This window comes from Diorhabda sublineata, chromosome 2, assembly GCF_026230105.1.
Source record: "Diorhabda sublineata isolate icDioSubl1.1 chromosome 2, icDioSubl1.1, whole genome shotgun sequence".
NCBI classification, from domain to species: domain Eukaryota; kingdom Metazoa; phylum Arthropoda; class Insecta; order Coleoptera; family Chrysomelidae; genus Diorhabda; species Diorhabda sublineata.
Window position 1 is genome coordinate 33,119,480 of NC_079475.1, and position 21,157 is coordinate 33,140,636.

Here is a 21,157-nt window from a genome sequence, read left to right on the forward strand (position 1 = left end):
ATTAACTACATCAACTAGTCATTTGATTAATTATATTCTAGCGTAGTATGTAAATGTCTAAACGTCAAATTATATTTTTATCATAAAAGTCAAATTTACTGAAAATTTCATTTTTTATATAACTGACTGATATTATTTTTGCAGTGTAATTATGAGTGTTAGAGACAGCTTATTCGTCCCCGTAGGGGAACCCATTGAAAAAACCTCCAACAGAGTTACAGTTGTCGGTACAGGTGCAGTTGGAATGGCTACTGTTGTTAGTTTGCTCATGCAGGTAAGATTTTATGTGAATTTACATTAGTTTTACGATTCAATTATCCCAAGAAAAGTAATTCTAAATTGATCAACAAATTTTCTTTCAATCGTACAAAATTTAGTCGCAAATATTTATGATAAAAAGTAGAACGCATGCGTACAACGTTATTAATAGGAAATATAGGATGAATTTAGACGTTTCAGTTCATATTTTCGGGTTAATCTGAATTCATTAAATTGAAAGGAAATCGTCGCTGTTTAATTTTTGTGGGGGATTGAGTCGATTAGGCGATAGTAGAAAAACTACTTTTGACCAAATCATGTCAAATAAAAATTATGTCGATCGCTACATGAGGTGTTGGTATTATGGTTTTATAACGACACATAAAGCATTCAAATGATGATACAAAAAAGTCTGAAAAATAGTTTAAAATAGATATGAAAAAATTTTTTAACGTTTATCACAAATATGTGAAATCTACAAATTGACCAATTTACAATAAGGGTCAGCAGTATTGTAAGTAAACCTAAATTATAATAATAAACTCAAAACGACAGAAAACAAGTTAAAAAATATTGTCATGACAAATAATGGAGAATTGCCCAAGTATTGAAATCACAAGAGGGTGCTTCTGTACCAATGTACCGATGCATTGCATCATTTCTATAATGTCCTATTTCCATTTCTCGAAATTGTTAGAGAAAAGCAGACTTGTGATTCTCCAAGGGTCTTAATATCAACAGTCGGGTCCAACAACATTTTTAGTTTAGTTGTTATTTTATCCAGAATAACAAATTAACTGCAAAAAATTTATCTTCTTGTATTCATGCATGAATTCATCATATTTTGTTCTCTAACCTCGGACTCTTGACATATAATTAAGCACTAAACGTAGATTTCCAATATAATATTTATTAAATTAGCAAACAATATTAAAGTATCAATTATCATAACGAAATAAAACAAATGTTATTAATTTTTTCCTTTCCGTCGTTTTTATTGAAGATGACTAACACAAATCAGCAAGCATTTCCCACTGTAGCGTTTTTCAATCTGCATTATATTAAGATTTTCTTCAAGATTTTCAGGAAAGAAATCCAAATGCGAGTCCAAAAAATGAATCTTGAGTGACGTATTGCATCTTAAAGCTTTATAAGCAGAAAGAACCTTCCGAATGGTTTCTTGGTAGTTCTCAGCTTTTGTATTCCCAAGAAAATTATGACAAACTTCCACAAAAGCCGTCCAAGCTCTTTTTTCTGATTTGCCCAATTTCGAATCAAAAGCTTTCTTTTATTAGCTCACATATCTGCGGACCTACAAAAATCCCATCCTTCAATTTTGCGTCACTGATTTCAGGAAATTTCGTTTATGGATATTGAAAACCTGCACCCTATTTATTTATAGGTTTCACAAAGTTTTTCAAAGCTTTATGTGAAACAGTGACAGACAAATTTTCTCACTTGGCACCATAGGTTTCAGAGATACATTTATAAGTCCAGAAGTTAAACTTTTTCTTAGTGGTAAAGTTTTTATTTTGTAAAGTTTTTCTCTTGAGCGACTGTCCCACTCTCAAAGAAAATAGCAAAACTTTAATTCAACACAAATATTTGATATAAAATGTAAACAAGTCAGACAAGTTTTCACTCAACTGTTGTGAAGTATTTACTACCATAAAAATCATCTTCGGCACTTTCCTTCTTTCTCTTACAACTCGCTAAGACTTTATATATATACGTATATATATTGTTTCTAAAATTGACAGGCAAAAAAAAATTAAAAAAAAAACCTAAATTTTGGAATTTAAAGCAAAATCATTTCGAAAAATTTAGACGTGATAGAAAAAATTGGCCAACGGGAATAGATTCAGAACATTTGAATCGTCATATTTGTTAATTTATTAGAGGATTTCATTTCAGACCAGTGTTACTTAACATTATGCCATTTTTGCTACAATGATTCATAACATGCATCGTCTATAGACTCTATGGTGTGAACTGTTTTGTTGCTACTTTTTTTAGTAAAAATGGTAAATAAATAAATTAACCGTACTTTTATTTCGAATATATTTGCATTGAAAAATGTTTTCTAATGGTAAAAAATAAAAATGGAATATTATGAATTTTTTATAATATTTTCAATATAATCGTGATTAAGAAGTTTGTAAATCACAAAGCCTCTATTATTTTTGGCAAACTATGATCGGGTTAACCTGATCATGATCTGATTGTTCGGATATTAACCCAGATTACGTTTATTGTTGTTCGGAAACCGATCGAGTTAATCGGGACGTTATCATATGTTATCATCCTTTCTCCCCTGGTAGACTAATGGGTAAACGCGATCAACTGACGGTTTAGTTTATTCATCTATGGCTTTTTAAACTTTAAAAGTTATTTATTCTTCTGGAATAGCTGTATACTATTAATTCTTATGAGTAGCGTAATAGCTTATTAGTATTAATCTCTGGTGGTGCAAAATCTGTGTGTGGCGGTAAATCGTTGATAACAATTATTAAACATATATAATATTATAAAATTAAATAAAAATCATGGAAAAATTAACACTTAAAAAAAGTAATAAAAGTCAAAAGTTCTTATAGATCATGTTTTAAATTTGAAATTAAAACCAAAAATTGAACGCGACGTTAAGAAACTGTAATCAAAATCTCGTTCTGGGTTAAGATTCGCAATCAGCTGATAGTTGATCTACCTGAACTCGGGTTATTCCTGAAAACTACGAAGTGGGCGGCATCTGTTGATTTTCTTTAAAACTTCAATGGAAAGTGTTATTTGAAACTTTAGGCTAAATAGTAAAATAATGTACCTGTTTAAAGTACTTTTATGAGATAAAAACAACCACACATCCAAAGTTGCACTTTGAAAAACCGCTTCACCTTCTTTTAGTGGTCTGCTTCTGACTCCAATATATTCCATGATGTTATAAAGGGTTACTTGAATTTTAGTCATTTAATTTTTAAACGCAACTTTTTGCTCTAACCACACAAACACGTTTGGGAAATAACGAAAATGCCAAAAACAGAGAAAACCTAACCTACATCATTAAAAATACATAAAAAAATAACATCATCAAACACCCTTACAAATTTTATTGTTGTTCACCGTTATAGAAGGCAAAACCAGCGCCATCTCGTGACACGTGCTTTTCGCCAATAATGTCACACAGTTTTATATTCACTTTTTCAGTCCATCTGATGGTTTCAAATCTATAACAGTTAGTTAGTTTTCAATGCCCTGATTTGCTATTACCTTCTCTATGAGAAACAATTCCTTGATGTAATCTTAAGCGAAAAGAAGTTAGATCTCTGTTGTTATGCTCACTCGTACTGTGCATATGGCTCTTCTAGGTGTCATACCTGATAACATAAGTACAATCCACACTTCTCTAAAAGTAATTTATCGAAGTGACCGCCTAGCTTCCTAAAAAAACTCGAATGCAATAATTAAACCCTCTATACTTGAATAAATTTTGTATTCTGATTCGAAAACAGCACAGCAAAATATTATAGCATGTAAAACTAGTTATTAAGCCTTTTATTCTAAATGTTATAGTACTCTTAACTAAACTTATGGTTTTTATTACTTTTTTCAACCCTTTGACATCCATTTCTTTAATTTTAGCTTGCCACACCCTCTTTGCCCAATTTATAGTTCGAACTTCGTTTATATGTATTTCTACAGTTACATTTGAGCAAAATTGAGCCAGTATGTAGCATACGCATGCCCGGGATTAAATATTATTATTAGAATAGAAGTCATTTACAGAGTAGAAGGCACTTTCCAGTAAAAATGAACTCAAATTATTGCGAAATGCGGGAAAAGATTATTTCGATTTGATTTCAGTTGGCAAGTGATTATGCATTTTTTTGCATTTTAAAATATATGAGCCCTTATTTAATTCTGAACGTGGAGTAGATAGGTAGTAGTAATAGGTAGGACAGCCGTGCAACGATCTTTCTGAAATTGGAGAAGCGTGCTTACGAATTAGGTAAACGGATTCAAAGATGATTAAGGCTTTTATTGAAATTATTGATATTTTTACATGTTAGTTCTTTCTGCTGCTGTTTTATTTAATCTATATTTCGGATTAGATTGTTTTTGTCTAATTTTGAACAAGAAATTCAATCCTTGAGATATTATTTTTGTTTTATTTGGAAGCTAAGAATATATATTGATTTCAGGGAATAACAAATGATGTTGTACTCATCGATGTCATGGAGGATAAATTAAAAGGTGAATTAATGGATCTTCAGCATGGAGCTCTATTCCTGAAAAATCCAAAGATTGGCGCTAGTAAAGGTAATATCATTTATTCAAATAAATATTAAGTTGCCAATTTCTACTGAAAAATTGGTAATTTTTCTTGATCTGTACTGCTGTATAAAGTGATTACAACCAATACTGGATTGTATTCTATTTTACAATAAATATCTTGCGATGTGGTGCCGTTTAGCAGATAAGACGGGAGAAATAACACCAAAATACTAAATAAATGTAATGAGGAATTTAAAAAAAAGTGGTATCAAGGAAAACAAATGTTGACATTTATCTAAATGGTAAGACTTTTTGACAAGACAACCATTTTCAATATTTAAAAATATTAATGCTTCTAAATGTTCTTGATTTTAGGTCTCTTCTGTTTTAAAATTAGTTTTTTTTAATAATTTTTGAAATTTTGATAAAAAATTGACGTTTCGACGAAATATTTTGATGAAGACTGAAGTTGAAACGTCAATTTTCAATCTTTCAAAAATTATTAAAAAAACTAATTTTAAAACAGAAGAGACTTGAAATCAAAAACATTTAGAAGCATTAATGTATCAAAAGTTTAAGAAATAAGAAGTTGAAGAATTTTAAAAATATATGTATGAAAAAGAAAATAGGAATAAATAGTGTCAATAATACGAAAAACAGTAAACACGTAAAAAAGAGAAGATGTCTATATGTAATTTCGTGTAGGCACCACACTTTTGACCGCGAAAGCTGGATACTAACAAAAAGGATCTAATATAAAACTCAAGTAATGAACAAGTGCCAGAGAAAAGAAAGAAGGATATAACCATTGAACCGATATTAGAAAAAATTGGGAACATTTTACAGGTTAAAATAATATAGGAGTCAAGACACACGAGAAAAAACTCAGCACCAACGATATGATACAGTTCTGTAGAGAAGATTCTATTAGACAAAATATTAATAAAAAAAAATTTATTCCCTATGTCGCTACTACTAGGATAATGTTGATATAACTAAATACATTCAAATTTTTCGGGTGTTTCTCCAGATCATTATTTTTGTAATGGAATTCAAATGACATTTTTTTGTTTTAGACTACGCAGATTCGGCCGGTTCCAAAGTATGTATTATCACAGCTGGAGCTAGACAACAAGAAGGCGAATCACGTCTAGATTTGGTCCAAAGAAACACAGACATTTTAAAACACATTGTTCCTCCCTTAGTGCAATATTCACCAGATACCATTTTAATGATAGTCAGTAATCCGTGTGACATATTGACGTATGTGGCTTGGAAACTCTCCGGATTACCAGTTAATCGAGTATTTGGTTCAGGAACAAATCTCGATACGTCCAGATTTAGGTTTTTAATTTCTCAGAGACTGGGGTGCAGTTCTAGCAGTGTACATGGATGGATCATTGGAGAACATGGAGATACTAGTGGTAATTATAAAGTAGAAAACGAAAATAAATGTTTGCTATAGTCACAGACTTAATCTCATGTAACTTTTATTCTTTGTTATTGTACATCTCGCGAATCAGCCTCATCCTGGGATAACATAGAGATATCCTTTATATATACAGCTTAACTATCTTCAGAATGGTCACACTAACTGAAAATATATTTCGGCTTTAGCGAACTGACATCATTTGGAATAATGTGTTGTGTTAGACTTTGTAATTTGTAAGTTTACTAGGTATGATATTTTGTATGAGCTCTGTCAAGTTTTTTTCTTCACTTACGGCAACTTTTCGACATAATCACCGAGGAGATTGAGATATTTGTCATATCTGTGGACAAGCTTTTCAATACCCTCTTCAAAGAAAGTTGCCGTCAATGTAGCCAAACCGTTCAGTAACAATTGAGTACAAAACAAACCTTGAAACTTCTGGAAATTCCTTAGACAAAGCAGTAATGGAGAATCTGTGGTTTTCGAAAACGAATCACACTTTGCATTCACACTTGGCAGGAGCATCAATAACGGCGGACTTGTATAAGTGGCTGTAGCACAACGCCGACTGACGCCTGAATGTCATCAATGGCGGAGTGTGTAGTGCGACAGCTTCGTAGTTGCTCTACAGCGCATGCCCGCTTTTATCTGCCCACGTAGCGCCTGTACGGAGCGATCGGAGGCTGGAAACAAAACGGGCCTTGTACATTGTATAAAAATGTAATGTTATGTATAATTATATGACTCTTCTGACCATATATTTTTCACTGCTTAATATTATGATGAGTCTACTCATGCATTCGATCTGCTATATATTTTTAAAAGCTTCACTTATTTCACATTTATTATTTTCACAGTATAAAGTTTGATATTCATCACTTCATATACTTTTTGACATTTCATTTTGTTTGAAATAATTGGTAGTGATAATAGTCCAAGTGTGATTTAATGTAGTTTCTACCAACGGGAAATTTTTGTTCTGTTATGGATCCTCTTTAATAGTTTTCTACTTTAGCATCTACCAAGAAGCAATTGTCTTTCTTAATACATCTTTCAGACGAGTGTATTTAATCCATTATACGATTTGTTATTTATTTCTCAAAGTAAGTATTATCTGTTTCTTTTATGTAAAGGAAAATATATTTTTTCAGTTCCTGTATGGTCCGGTGTCAATGTAGCTGGAGTTCGTTTAAAAGATATACAACCCAAAATGGGAACCGATGATGATCCAGAAGGCTGGAAAAAATTACATGCAGATGTCATCAACGCTGCATATGAAATAATTAAATTGAAAGGTTACACTAATTGGGCTATTGGCCTTAGCGCAGCTTCTTTAACGAACACAATATTGAAGAACCTTCATAACGTCCATGCAGTATCAGTTTTGGTGCAGGTAAGAAAGTTTTTATTTATGTCATTCAATTAACAGGGTAAACTTTATAAACATTTTTATCATGCATTGTTTTCTACGTTTGTTTTTCTATAAGATAAGTGTAGTATTGAATAAGAAGATTTTATTAAAACACTTTGAATATTTCTATTAAAGTTAACAAACCCATTCACAGATATATAAAAGAATATGAGTAAACTACGACAACGTCATCAGGAATATATAAACATGGATCTACTTTGTCACCTTTTCTTATTGTGATACTGGGGTTACTTATTGCTAACAGCTGATCGATTAATCTCAGTCCTTGTATAAATGCTCTGGATTTCCGTAATTCCTTACAATTCGAGAAAATAGGGATAGAGGTATCGTTATTAGTTCCCAGTAGTATCTTTGCCTATCTCAACCTCTGTAGATAGTTCTAGTAACTGTTTTCTTTTCCTTACGTACCTTCTTTTCTATTGTACTTTGGCAGATCTCACAAAAGGGTTCAGGTCGCCTCTACTTCAGAAAATCAGCCAGCTATTTCATTTCTCCCAATTCCAGTGGGTCTCGGATCCTATTGGATGTAACTTTATTGTTCTAACCTACCTCATTTCACTTGTCCATTCTCAAATCAGTTTGGATTTTATGACTTTCGAGTTTAAAGTTCTAATGGCTGCTTGGCTATCGGACAAGATGTAATTTCCTGTTTGCGATAATTCTTGTTGTACTAGGCACATTTCTCAATTACATATATTTCTGCTTGAAAAATACTTGGTGTATTGGTATTGCCCAAGCAAGTGTTCCATTCTGGGCCCGTACACTTCTATTCAAGTTCTGTCTGCTTTTTTGCAGCCATAAGTATTTATCCCATTATTTAAGGGAGGTTTCGGTTTATTCCTTGTGTGACTACTTCTCTAAATCTTCAGAATGATTTCCAAAAATATATGGAGATTTAGAATTCTGTTAATACTATAATTGATTGATATATATTGACATGTCACGTAATTAAAATTTTTAGCAACTTCCGTTTACTTGTGACTTTGACCTTGACCAGTCAAATTTTATTTATAATAAATAATCGAAAATAGGTTTTGCTCCACGTGATTAATGAGAATATTCTTCATTGTAGAACGCGGAACGTCTTACATTGTTTTCTAGCGATCAATTTACGTATACATTCTACAAACAATTATTTAATTCCTAATATTATGAAATACAGAAAATAACATAGATAGTATGTGTATTCTAAAGACCCTAATTAACCGTAGTAAAGCGATCACAAAAAAAGGAAAAATGGAACTTTGGAAGCTCAATAAGCATCCACGAATTTATGAGGTTAACAAAGGACTCCACTTGTAGATTCTGTCGATCAGGCAAACAATTAAATATTCAGTCCCGAAATTGATAAACTTCGTGAAAAAAATACAGCTAAAGCACGTAATTTAGATTTAGATTAAGCTTGTAGATATGAAAAAGTAATGGAATGGGCCACAAGCTATGTTTGTAAAAATTATCAATTTGTTTTATTTCGGACTAATATATGGGTTCGGTGGATCTTGATAGTAGTTGCAAGTATTCTCTCTTAATATATGCTGTATTTTATAGACTATTTCCTTCGAAAAATTTAAGCCAACCAAAAAGCTGTAATATTTTATGTTTACCTAGCAACGATCAAATTTCAGCGATAATACTGCACTAGTGCAAATTATCGATAATTTGCTCTAGTGCCAAATTTTCGTCTAGGATTAATAAACATCATTTGGTTTTAATTTTATATTTTAAGAAAAGGAACAATTATTGAAAATGCAATTAGAATATACAACTTTACTGGAGGCCGACGATGGTGTAGATACCAATTCAATGCCAATATGATGGTCGTCAACTACGGTATAATTTAAAGAATAACAAATTTTAAACACAGAAATAAGTTTATTTTAAATTAAATTTTTCTCAGGAAATAGTCTGCCAAAATGCCCTCCCGTGCATGTCAAATTGTCTCATAATTTCCTCGAGTGCGCCAAAATTAAATTATCGACAATTTGACATGCACTCGGGACATTAATATTGATAATTCGATATTAAGGACTTAGTTTATTACTAAAAAATAAGAATTTGTATTGAAATCTCGCGTTGTCTCTATAGAAATATTGGGAAAGGACAATTATTTTGCAAATTCAAATCTAGCTAGTTGAATTATCTTCGCCAATAAAACGTGAAAAAAATCCGTTTATTGATGTGAAAAAACTCATTTTGAGTGTTTCATATGCCACTATGAACAAAATATCTAAATATATAGTATATTGTGGATTAAAATAAATATAAAAAACTTAACCAAGTTATAAAAATTCTTATTCAATGCGAGAATATATTTGCATATATTTGAATTTTTTTATAAAGTTTATCACTTTTCAATAATTAGCTTTTGTATAATGCACTTGGTACAGCATCATTGCATTACCTTTTTTATTTCGGCTTCATTTTCACCATTAAAAAATTTAATAGTAATTAAGACATTTATTTGAAATATCAATTCATCTGAACCTAGTATTAAACATATTTTTACCATATTATCCCTTTCCTTATCTCCTAACATACCTAACCTTATCCCGTAGGGATTACACGGATTGGATTACGAGGTGTTTTTATCGCTCCCAGCTGTTTTGGGTGCAAACGGCGTCGAATCAATAGTAAAACAAGAATTGGCTAGCAATGAAAGATGTGCATTAAAATTCTCAGCGGCTACGATGTCGGATGTCCAAGCGGGTATTAAATTTTGAGAAGGTCCCTACTATCCCAGATATCTCATACTTATATACATGCCAAGTAGTCTCACTGTAATATCCACAAATATATTGTTTTTATTCAGACACACATCATACCTTTTTCAATAGAAATATATACAAAAATCGAAAAAATACATATCTACTCCACATTTAAATTTTATTTCATATTAAACACAGTGGGTCAATAATAATCTTGTTTGAATAGCAAAATTTTGCATATACAGAACGACTTTTATGTATGGAACACCTCAATAACCTCGGAAACGGCTTGTACGATTTTTATAAATTTTTGTGTACAAGTGTCTTGTGATAGGCGCGGACGTCAACAAGAAATGTGTAATATATTTAATAATTTATATCCTAACCGAAATCCCATAATAAGATCTACTGTCAACGACTGGTTCAGTAAAAGATTTATCCAAATCAGGGCGCAGGAAAAAGGCATCAACTGGAAACAAATCTTTAGATGTTTGTGTCCTGTTAGAAGACGATCTACACTAGAGTACTAGACAAATATCCAGTGAACTTGATATTTCACATACATCCGTATTTAACATTTTCGTTATAATAAATTCAATGTACATGACAACAATGTAGATACCACCATAATACCGGCCGTATCACAAGACCCTTGTAAACAAAAATTTATAAAAATCGTACAAGCCGTTTCCCAGATAATTGAGGCGTTCCATACATAAAACTCACTGTATATTTTGTACCCAACTCAAATTGATGGTATTGCTTGTAATGTGTGAAGAATAACTAATTCATTGACTTGAATTTCCACACATTTGTAATTTTTATAAGCAGCCCAATTGATAGGTTACGGATGTTTGTTTATTTTTGTAATTTCAAGAATTCAAAAATATTAAGTTGCTATTAAAATTAAGTGTAAAATCCGAATGGATGGGCAAAACAACAAACAAACTGCTCAATAAGAATAAAATAACATGGAAAAATTAACTGAATTAACATAAGAGGTTGTTGTATGTGTTTCAAATTTGAATATTGAATATTGTATACCTATCTGCCCAGGATCTTATTTTTCGAAGCGTACTACTGTAATATAATGTGCTACATAACGTCAGTTTTCAGTTCGGAAAATGATTCATTTCTTCACAAGGCAACTAACAAAGTTGAATCTAAATAAATGATATTAGAGCAGAATAATGACCGGAATTGCCGGAATAAGTGTCACATTTGCTTCAATTTCGTGTTAACTGTACTACAATGATTTACGTGGGTATGTGGACAGAAGATAGTATAAGAAATCCAAAGAAGACCAAGTGATGAACCGAGGTGTCAGGGTAGGAGCTCCAGGCAACTACATCTGCCAGACTTCTCGCTATTACAAATTGCTGATGGAGGATTAGACCTACGCGTACACTATATTACCGTTCTCTTACTACGAATAACTGTCCTCAAAGTTTAAGAGTAACTCGCCGTGGAGAGCGGCGTGATGTTAGGTTTGCAGTGCAGTACTGTTGTTGGGTGGGCTATTGCTTATCGTAGCCGATCACTACTAGTATTTGTCAGATGGTATGGCAGCTGGTCGTTACGTTGCTAAAGTTTAACAAACAACTTTACTGCCCTAGCCCAATGGGCGTCCACAAGTCCTTTTTCATCCAATCAACGTACTTACACATATTGCACACCGTACTATGGAGTTTTTATCCAAGAAGTTGAACATTGAACATGTGTGGAATACGATATGGAGAAGATTGTCCAATTTGTACCACTTACCTTAGACTTAGACACATTCAATTTACAAAGTTTAATTTGCGTTAATTTTTTCCTTGGTACAAGTTTATGTAATACCTATTAGCAAAAGTAAAAGTTGATAAATTATTTTTTCTGGATGTAAAATTTTTTTGTTACTGAGTATATTACTAAATCTAAGAGAAGAACTCAATTTGTTAAAATGCATAATTATGATTTGGAAAACAAGTGGAATCGGCACTTAGTGAAAAATATACAGTGACTACTCAAAAGTATATAAATATTTCTTGAAAGTCCTACACAACATAATAAAAGATTGAACAGTAAGTATTGAGTAGTGTATGAAATTTATAAGAATATTATGCTGTGCCATATTTATTTTTACTGTATCTTAATTATTATTTCTTCATAATTGTATAATTTAATGATAATAATTAGAATGAAATAACTCTATTTCTATTTAGGGATTTCACGGTATAACATCTGAAGTATTCCTCTCCTTGCCAACAACACTGAACTCAAATGGTGTTCTACAAATTATAGATCAAAACCTTAACGAAGATGAAGTGAAAGCTCTCCAGAAATCAGCAAAGTTAATGGAAGAAATACAGAAGAGTATTAAATTTTGATTAAAATATAAGTCATAAGATATATTATAATGCTTGATCTCCTATTTAAATGTCTCAGGGATGGTGTATTGATAAAAATATTTATATTGTAACTAATTCATAGTATACCGAGTGTTTCAAAATAGGTACAGATATTTTACAGTTTATTTTATTAATTAAAGTGAAGTTTGTTTGGAATGAGACAACAAATTAAAGTTCGAACAGTTTTACATGAAAGCCTAATGTGAGGACCATTTATTATAAAGCACACGTAAATACAATAAATGAGCTCTTCCTAAACATTGACCAGCATTTCTGGAGTATTTGTTTCAGCAAACGCTACATCGGGGTGGACGTGCAAAGTTAGGTCTCTTGTGGTCAATTATGACATATCCCTTAAGGTTAAAGGTCGATAAGAACGTAGATGTCAGCGGCTCCTTAGAACTCTTCAAAGAGTTGTTAAGGGTAATCCTAATCAACGACTAACCTTTCGAACAGATATTTGGGCGACTCTTGTACTCGCTCAATTTTCTATCTACAACTTTTGGTAGCTCCGTCTAATTTCCTTTACAAGCTGATAATACCATTTACGTTTCTTATTATCTCTTGGAAGATCACAACCGAACGCATATTTCACAGTAACTACAGATTTCATAGGTGTAAACTGTAAAACAGTAAAAAGCTTTCTGTTGCCTAGTCGTTATTTTTGCTAGTAGTGCTTTTTAACGGATAGAAAGACAAACATTAGGTGTTCATGTTCACTAGTACAAACAAACAAAACTTAGTATGAGTTGTTTTATACTATTTTGGTATCATTTGTATCTTCAGATTCAATTTAATGAATATGATTGAGCGTTTGAAACCGCTATTTACCTTGAAATACATACTGTATTTAGGTCATAAGGCATACTAATTTTTGTCATTTACATATCGGAATTGAGAAACTGTAACTTCTAACCTATTGAAAAGCACTATTAATACTCCTATTGTACGGCAGCTACGGGAGGAGTTCCGTAGCCGTTTCATACTCCTTTCAGTTTTCGAGATTTTCCCATCTCAAATCTGTTCGAATAATTTGTTATAAACAATTTAATTGCTTATATTGTTTATAAAGCAATAACTCTTAAACAAAGAGATATGAAAAAGTCGGTCGGTCATTATTTGGTTCTTACATGACAGAAAGTTTTAAAGTAGCTTATTTTAAACATTGAAGTTTAAGCTTTAGAATGAGATCTTTTTTTCATAGATTTTTAAAACAAATCTCGAAAAATCGATTCTACGCATCAAAAAACATAGGAAACGCTGCCGTACTATAACTTTTGAAATGAATAATCTGATTAACGTACTTGTTTTGTCATTGTAAAACAGTTATTAACAAAGTTTAACTGTATGTCTGAAAGAACGGCTCGTAACTAATACATGATTCAGGTTTTTGTTAAGTAGATACAATTTGTATTTAGTTATTCATATAAAAATACTAACATAATTGGCAAATGATACATATATATTCATGTGGGCTTGCTTTTTAATATAATATAAAATAGAGTACTTGCATTTTTAAAAAGTATTTATTTTTTTGGTTATTTTATAGTTCTTGATATGAAATGATATCAGAAAGTAAAATATTTAATTGAAAATCGCAAAAATTTCAAAAATTTTTAACTACATAAAAAAACGATTCTCATTAGTTTTCAGTTAGGACGAAATAGGTTTAATAAAAACACTGAGCAGTTGTCTGCTCGATGATAACGAGGTTATCGTTGCAGGCAACGTAGCGTGTGCTGTTATAATACAGTTTTTATTTATTAGTTATGTATACATAAAACATTTTCCTATATATAAGAATAAAGTGAATAAACCTTCTAAAGGTTAATCTGGTTAGAAATTAAAAGCATAATTAACTTAATTATGCGAGTTAAATTTTAATCTCACTCAAATCAAAAAGATCATGACAACAAAAATAATTACATCTCGCAGGATCTTCAAAACGATCAACACTTTCAAACCATTTTTATAGTATATTCGAATTTTTTGGTGTCATAAGAAAACTTTATCAGGGGTCTTAGTCGTGGTACATCCTTGCACAAAACACGATTCATATACCAGTTTTCAGATTATTAAGAGTTTAATAATAACGCTTATTTTAGAATAACGGAGGAAATAACTGTCGTATTTACTTTGTATCATATGTTCAATGTTTATTTTATACCTATGACGTCATGCAAGATGGCGACATTACTGAAATATTTAAACTACTTACAAAATTTTTGATTTGAGAAAAAATATATAATAAAAGTTGTATATAAATTATCCAAAACTATTTTTTTCTCAAACCATGCAAGTACCCTATTATTTTTATTGAATTTAGTACAATTGCAATATGTCATGAATAAGTTGATATGTGGGTAACTGTTAAGTAGTTAGAATATATAAGAATATTTGTCAAAGTTGAATTATTTGACTGATTTTATCTAACTTATTGCGTACTGTACATGACTGAAAAGATTTTGGAATATTGAAATTCTTTCGTAGTAGATAAATTGCTACACATTTACAAGAACACCCAAGTATTATTTATTTTTATACTTTAATTATTTATTACTTTATCTTTGAAAATAAAGTTTCTGAATTTTATGTTGTTATTCATCAATTAACCATATACATTATCGCTCATATGAAATTTCAAATCATGCTTTCACTATGACAATATACAAAAAAGCCAAGTTCATTATTTAGTTGGTTATTTAGAAAAAATAGTTTTACAAAAAATTAACCAACCACTTTCAAAAAAATTACAAGCCAGTAGGTAACAACCGCTTTTCAGAAAACTGAGAAACTGGCTGTGATTTCAACAGACTTTATGGAAATATGGTAAAGTCAAGATCGTCCAATATTTCGAAAAGTATTAAATCACTTGGTAAAGGAAAATTAGTTTACAGAAAAACAATTACAATAAATTATTAGTTTTTCTCCTATTGCTGCTTCTGCTCAACAGCATATATTCTAAGTATATTAATAATTTTAAATATGGCTGGATAATAAATTGAATCCAGAATACCGTAGTTAATTGATATTATTTTTTTTAGTTCTGACGATTGTCAAAAAAAGTTTCTAGATATTTTTAGTAGAGAATTGTATGGTTTCTTGTCTATTTTCACCATAAAATTGTATAGTTGAAAAAAAAGCAAAAAAGTCTATTTTTGCGAATTTTCACTATTACTAGAGCTTTTTACACAAGGAGAATCGGTTAATTTATAATATTTCTAACATGTACACCAATTTTAAGCTTTATGGAAATTATTGTAACGTTATCCCCAGTTTTCCGGTTGATTATATTTAGCTAAATGTTTATTGGCACTTTCTTTTTTCTTCAAATGGTCGAGTGTAGTACTTGTAACAGAATAATTCGATATATATCGAATATAATTCGAATTATTGTAATATTTTTCTTATTTATTTATACGATTTCTATTCGTGGGGTGAATTAATAAACACTATCTCTTACGTTCTTAGTTTATTTAAATACCTTACAATACACTTAATTAATTTATATAATTCACTTAACACTATCACTTAACTAACTTAAATAATTTATTTAAATTATTCGATTACTTTTTGTTTTGGTCTGTGCACTACGACTTTTTATTATAAACTAACTAAACTGTGCTGGAAAACTCCTTATATATCCCAAAAGAATTCTGAAAAAGAAGAAATAAAACAAATAAATAAATAGGCCTTCTTAGAAATTATTCAAAAGAAACAATGTAAATAAGCCGCCTTCTATAATAAAACAAACATCAAAATGATTCCGGGTATTTCAATCGTACATCAAAGGTTGCAATCTTCGCCGGATTAATACATGGTAGAGAATAGTAAGATAAACTATATTTATATTGAATAAGGGTATTTTATTTACGATCAATCAGGATAACTCCATTAAAATCACGACAAACAAGTACTTACATTTTTGTGACGCATTTTGATTTTATTTATGTAAATTACTTAGGCACTCCACTAAAAAAATCAACGACTTACAAATTGTAACATAATCTCTTGGAAAGGATCGTGATCGTGTCGTGATTGTTGTGAGTGCTTTTTGGGATGCCCCTTAAATCGCTCGCCAACACCTGATACACAATTATATTTCAATTTGAGGTTAGATGTTCCTATGTTATACGACTATTCAATTTTAGTAAAAAGTTTATTAAATTTTGTAAAAATACCTTCCAACACTACTACTTTATCATTTCTCCCGTTATTGCTTTAGAGTACATTTGGAATTGCATTGTCCGTGATCTTCCCTTCTTTCTCTCTCCCATTCATATATAACCCAATACAGTACCTACATCATGTAGCTATCATTTGCTTTCGAGAAAAACTGGTTCAGTATACCAAATTATCGATATTTTTTAACAACATCACTAACAAGCTATTTTCTCACAGGGACATCATGGAATTACAGAAGAAGTGTATCTTTCATTGCCTGCAATATTGGGAGATACTGGCGTGGTTAGCATTGTTAAACAAACACTAAACCCGGATGAACAGGCATCTTTACAAAAATCTGCCAAAACGATGGCTGCCGTACAAGCTGACTTAAAATTATAATTATATACGTAACACAAGTTGAATGGTTATTAATTTTTAAATGTGTATGTAAATGTTAGATTAGAGAAGACTTCTATGGAACATATTTCATAGCTTATTTTGAATTACGCTACTATTGATAACAAAATGATTAATTATATTACTTGTTAGTTTCTATAAATTTTAAATTTTTTTATACGTTGATTCATTGCAGAATATTTTCTGTTCTATATATTTGAAACACTCTAATTTTTTCTGTATCAATTTTTATATGCTTTTGATGACAATTACTGCTTTATGTTTTTTTTTTAAATATGATTCTAAGTCTAAGTTCAAATTACTCTCAAAAAATTTGTAGTTGATGTGAATATTAATCCATGATTCACAGCCTGTCACTAGTCATACATTTATTTATAACTGATAAACTATGTAATTTAGTGGAAAGTAAAGGTTATTTCCTTGCTTCACCATGCAGGATATATTTATATAAAAGTTTTGTCTTCTTTGATTATGAATTGCTGATATTAGAAAGTTGATATTCTAGTCCTTCAGACAAAATTCCATAACAAACTAACTACTATTCCTTTGAATTAGTTTAGGGGACAGCAATTTCGAAAGATTATCCTTATGTATGTAAAACAACACAATGAGATTTTATAACTAAACATCTATGGTAAAATTCGCTGCCACGATCCTTTCTAATGTTCAATGAATTATGTATTAAAGAGTATATTTCCAATAATCCCAATAATCTAATAAATATTCAATCCGACTACTTCAAAGTTGAGAACCTATAACACAGAGAGATAGTTGTACTTCCCGTGGTAGTTGTACTTGTAATATTGTTACCCTTTGTAAAATATAGTTATTCTTGTTAATTATATGCACAATTTTTCTTCCTGCTTCTAACTTATTCTTTGTATTGTCATCGGTGAATTAATGACCCGTTTAAAGTTCAGGTTCTTTCACCTACTTGAGCCAATATAATGGATTATGATTTGATTTTGACATTATCAAGCATGCGCAGTACAGATAAAGTGTCTCGAACGGGAGAGAAAATGAATATTGTCGGCACCGTAACGCTTTTCGGTCCCATGAATCATGTGCGAATATCTACTTCGCGGCAGGGGAGTCGCGTATGCTGTTGGATACAAGCCTCCACCGCTAACAATTACTGCTGCGTTTAGTTTAAAATGGGATTTGGCCACAGCAATACTGGCAATTGGCCATAATGATCGGCTGGCCATATTCGACCCAGGTACCTTACTATAAATTAAGAAAGTAAAGAAAACTTGTTTAGACGAAGTGAAAAAATTTATTTTTTTCAAATGAAAAAAAAAAAAGAAAAAACCAGAAAACTTTATTGAGTCTGGAATAAGTACAGAATGAACCAACTTTATGGCATTTCGTTTTTTTCTTATATTTAGTACACCACGAAGATTTTCCATCATTGTACGTTTTTACCTAGTTGAAACAACTATAAGCGCGTGGTTTTTGTCCAATGATCACAAGATCGAAACTGGCGCATGGTGTAAATACACGCAAGAATTCCATATACGTTTGCTTCTATAACGACAAGTTAACCTCTACGCCCTACGGTCTTAACAATTAAATAGTAGAAATTGTGACTAAGCTAAGATTAAATTTTAACTAGTATAAAAATGTCTAATTACATTTTAAATAGGATTCCTAACAAAAATGAATTTGGAACATAATAAATCGATTTGTCCTCTTTCAATTGCGAAAATTTCTCCTTTAGCGTCAAATAAACTATATGTAGCTTAGAATCAGATGGGGTGAACGAATAATATTAAATTGAAAGCCAGTTTTTTACGAACAAAACTTAAAAATCTTAAAAAAATTGGACTAAAAACTGTGAACAACTTATATAACTAGAACGTTGATTAAATTAACAGAATCAATCTGCTACGTTATCAAAAGTTGATTGAAACAATTAAATTTTATTATTTTGTTGCTGTTGAAGCTGATACATAAAAAATAATTTTTATTAGTGATTGTACGACTGAAATGGCATCGGCATACTAATTTTTGAATACGAGAGATATTTGACAAATAATATAACAAGCCGATTGGCATGTTAAGAAAATATTTATTTAAATATATTTATTGAAAAAGCTCCATTATTTTACCTCGTTGATGAGAAGCAACAATTTTTGTTCTTCGAATTAATTCAATAATATATAATTTTTGTATTTTTTTAAACAGGGTACCACACTACAGTATTATGCATTTTTCAATTATGTGGTATTCTCTTAGTACATTTTATTGCATATTCCATTAATACGATTTATTCTTTCAATTCTACTTATTTTCATCAAATTATCACTTTCAGTAGCCAAAAATCTACAGGGAATGAATCCACTAACCATATAGTTCTATTATTATTATAACTTTATTTTGTGTATGGCGCCAATTATGAATAAAAGTTCTTATAAAAAATTTTACTTCATTTCCAATAATACTAATAATGTTAATATTTAAGTCACTCTCTCTCTCAAGTTTCATAAATACATTTTTCAAGAACTGCGATTTGTTCCATTCAATTTTTATTTATTATTTTTATTATACTTTCTTAGTGTGTAATATTTTTATTATATATCTAAATAAATTGTACAGATTCAAGTGAATAATACCGATTATAATTTTATATTTTTGAAAATAATTATATTATGCTAACAAATAATAAATATTGGACACTATTGTATTTATTTTGTACAAAATCTCCTCAAAATATACAAATAGAATCTTATTGTCGTCTATGTATCGGTTTTCTTTCTTGGAACAACAGATACAGATAAAACCAAGAAACGCAGATGAACTTTGGATGAGAAAAGAAATAGAACAAAAAATAATTTATATCGATTGGAAGGAGTAGGACCAAAAATATAAACACTCTTAAAACGCAAGTTATGATGAAAGTAACGAAAATGATTGAAAAGTAGAGGAATCAAACACAAAACAAATTAGAAGGAGTATCGACATATGAATTTCTGGGCACAAATAAACAGAGCCAAGAAACCAACAAGATTATACTATCAATTAAATTGAACGAACCTGGATCACAAATAAACAGATAATAATGTAATAATTATACCAATAGTACAATGTTTGCTAGAAGGAAATTAAAATTGAAGTAGTCATAATGAAATATTATAAGACAATTAGGACAGAATCTTAAAGAATATATGAGGAATGACGAGACAAAGATAAATAATTAATAAAACAGTAAGAGAGAAGGAAACAATTAAATGGGTATGGGAGTATAATGAGAGGAAATACTGGAAATAAATAACGCAATGAAAGACAGGGAGATATAGAAAAAAATGAATATACCAGATAGAGGGAAAACTCTGGAGTAAATGGAAGTACAATTAAGAGACACAAAGAAATATAAGAAATGAGAGGTGTCTCAATACGACGCCTGAAAAAGTATAAGGATCAGAACAGCACATGAATCACACATTTCTAGATTATGTCAAAAATAATAACCATACCCTTTCGTATCTGTAGTTGATATGCTTTTATGTATTTTAAAGTAACGTGGAATTCACAATTATATCATGTTATCGAAACACGCGCCAGACTGTATAAATGTGAATGCTGGTGTAGTGGTAATAGTGAATAGTGTATTCACTATCAGTGTTAAACACTTCATTGTTTTTGTCCCTACATAACAACGTTTCCTAAATTTTCTTGGTTTTCATATCAAATTATTATCGCTAATATGAACAGTCACTGAATAATTGTTGAAATACGAAGGAACGTGAACAATTAACATTTTCTAAATTCGAACTTGCTTTATGAATATCAACAAATGTCGGCAAACAAGATATTGTGCATTTTATAATTATGTATGTAGATAATAAATAACTACAATTGATTTCATCAATTGCGTAAGATTGAAATGTTTAAATGCAGAAATGAAATGCGATTTTTAGTTATAGTTATTTTGGGTAGAATGGCACGAGTATGATGTTTATAAAAATATTAAGCTGAAAGGTCGAATTTCAAATAAATAAGATAATTCAAGACATACGAAAATAATAACTTGGACAAGATAAATTTTTGGGTGAATAGCTGCTCTTATAAACGAACAATAGATGAT

General features: G+C 30.5%; 1 protein-coding gene across 6 annotated transcripts in view; it reads left to right on the top strand.

Moving 5' to 3' along the window:
* Positions 1–19,751, top strand: part of LOC130452784 (L-lactate dehydrogenase) — a 31,983-nt gene extending 12,232 nt beyond the window's left edge. For 3 of the 6 annotated variants that reach the window (XM_056792223.1, XM_056792220.1, XM_056792222.1), the window contains exons 2-6: positions 145–274; positions 4,455–4,572; positions 5,604–5,951; positions 7,111–7,352; positions 16,888–19,751. In XM_056792223.1, the coding sequence (XP_056648201.1) occupies positions 152–274; positions 4,455–4,572; positions 5,604–5,951; positions 7,111–7,352; positions 16,888–17,052 (996 nt within the window). In that variant the 5' untranslated portion in view covers positions 145–151 and the 3' untranslated portion in view covers positions 17,053–19,751. Of the gene's footprint in view, positions 1–144; positions 275–4,454; positions 4,573–5,603; positions 5,952–7,110; positions 7,353–12,300; positions 15,079–16,887 lie in introns of those variants that run through there. The other 3 variants (XM_056792225.1, XM_056792221.1, XM_056792224.1) reach the window with 1 other exon arrangement.
* The last annotated feature ends 1,406 nt before the right edge of the window (positions 19,752–21,157 follow it).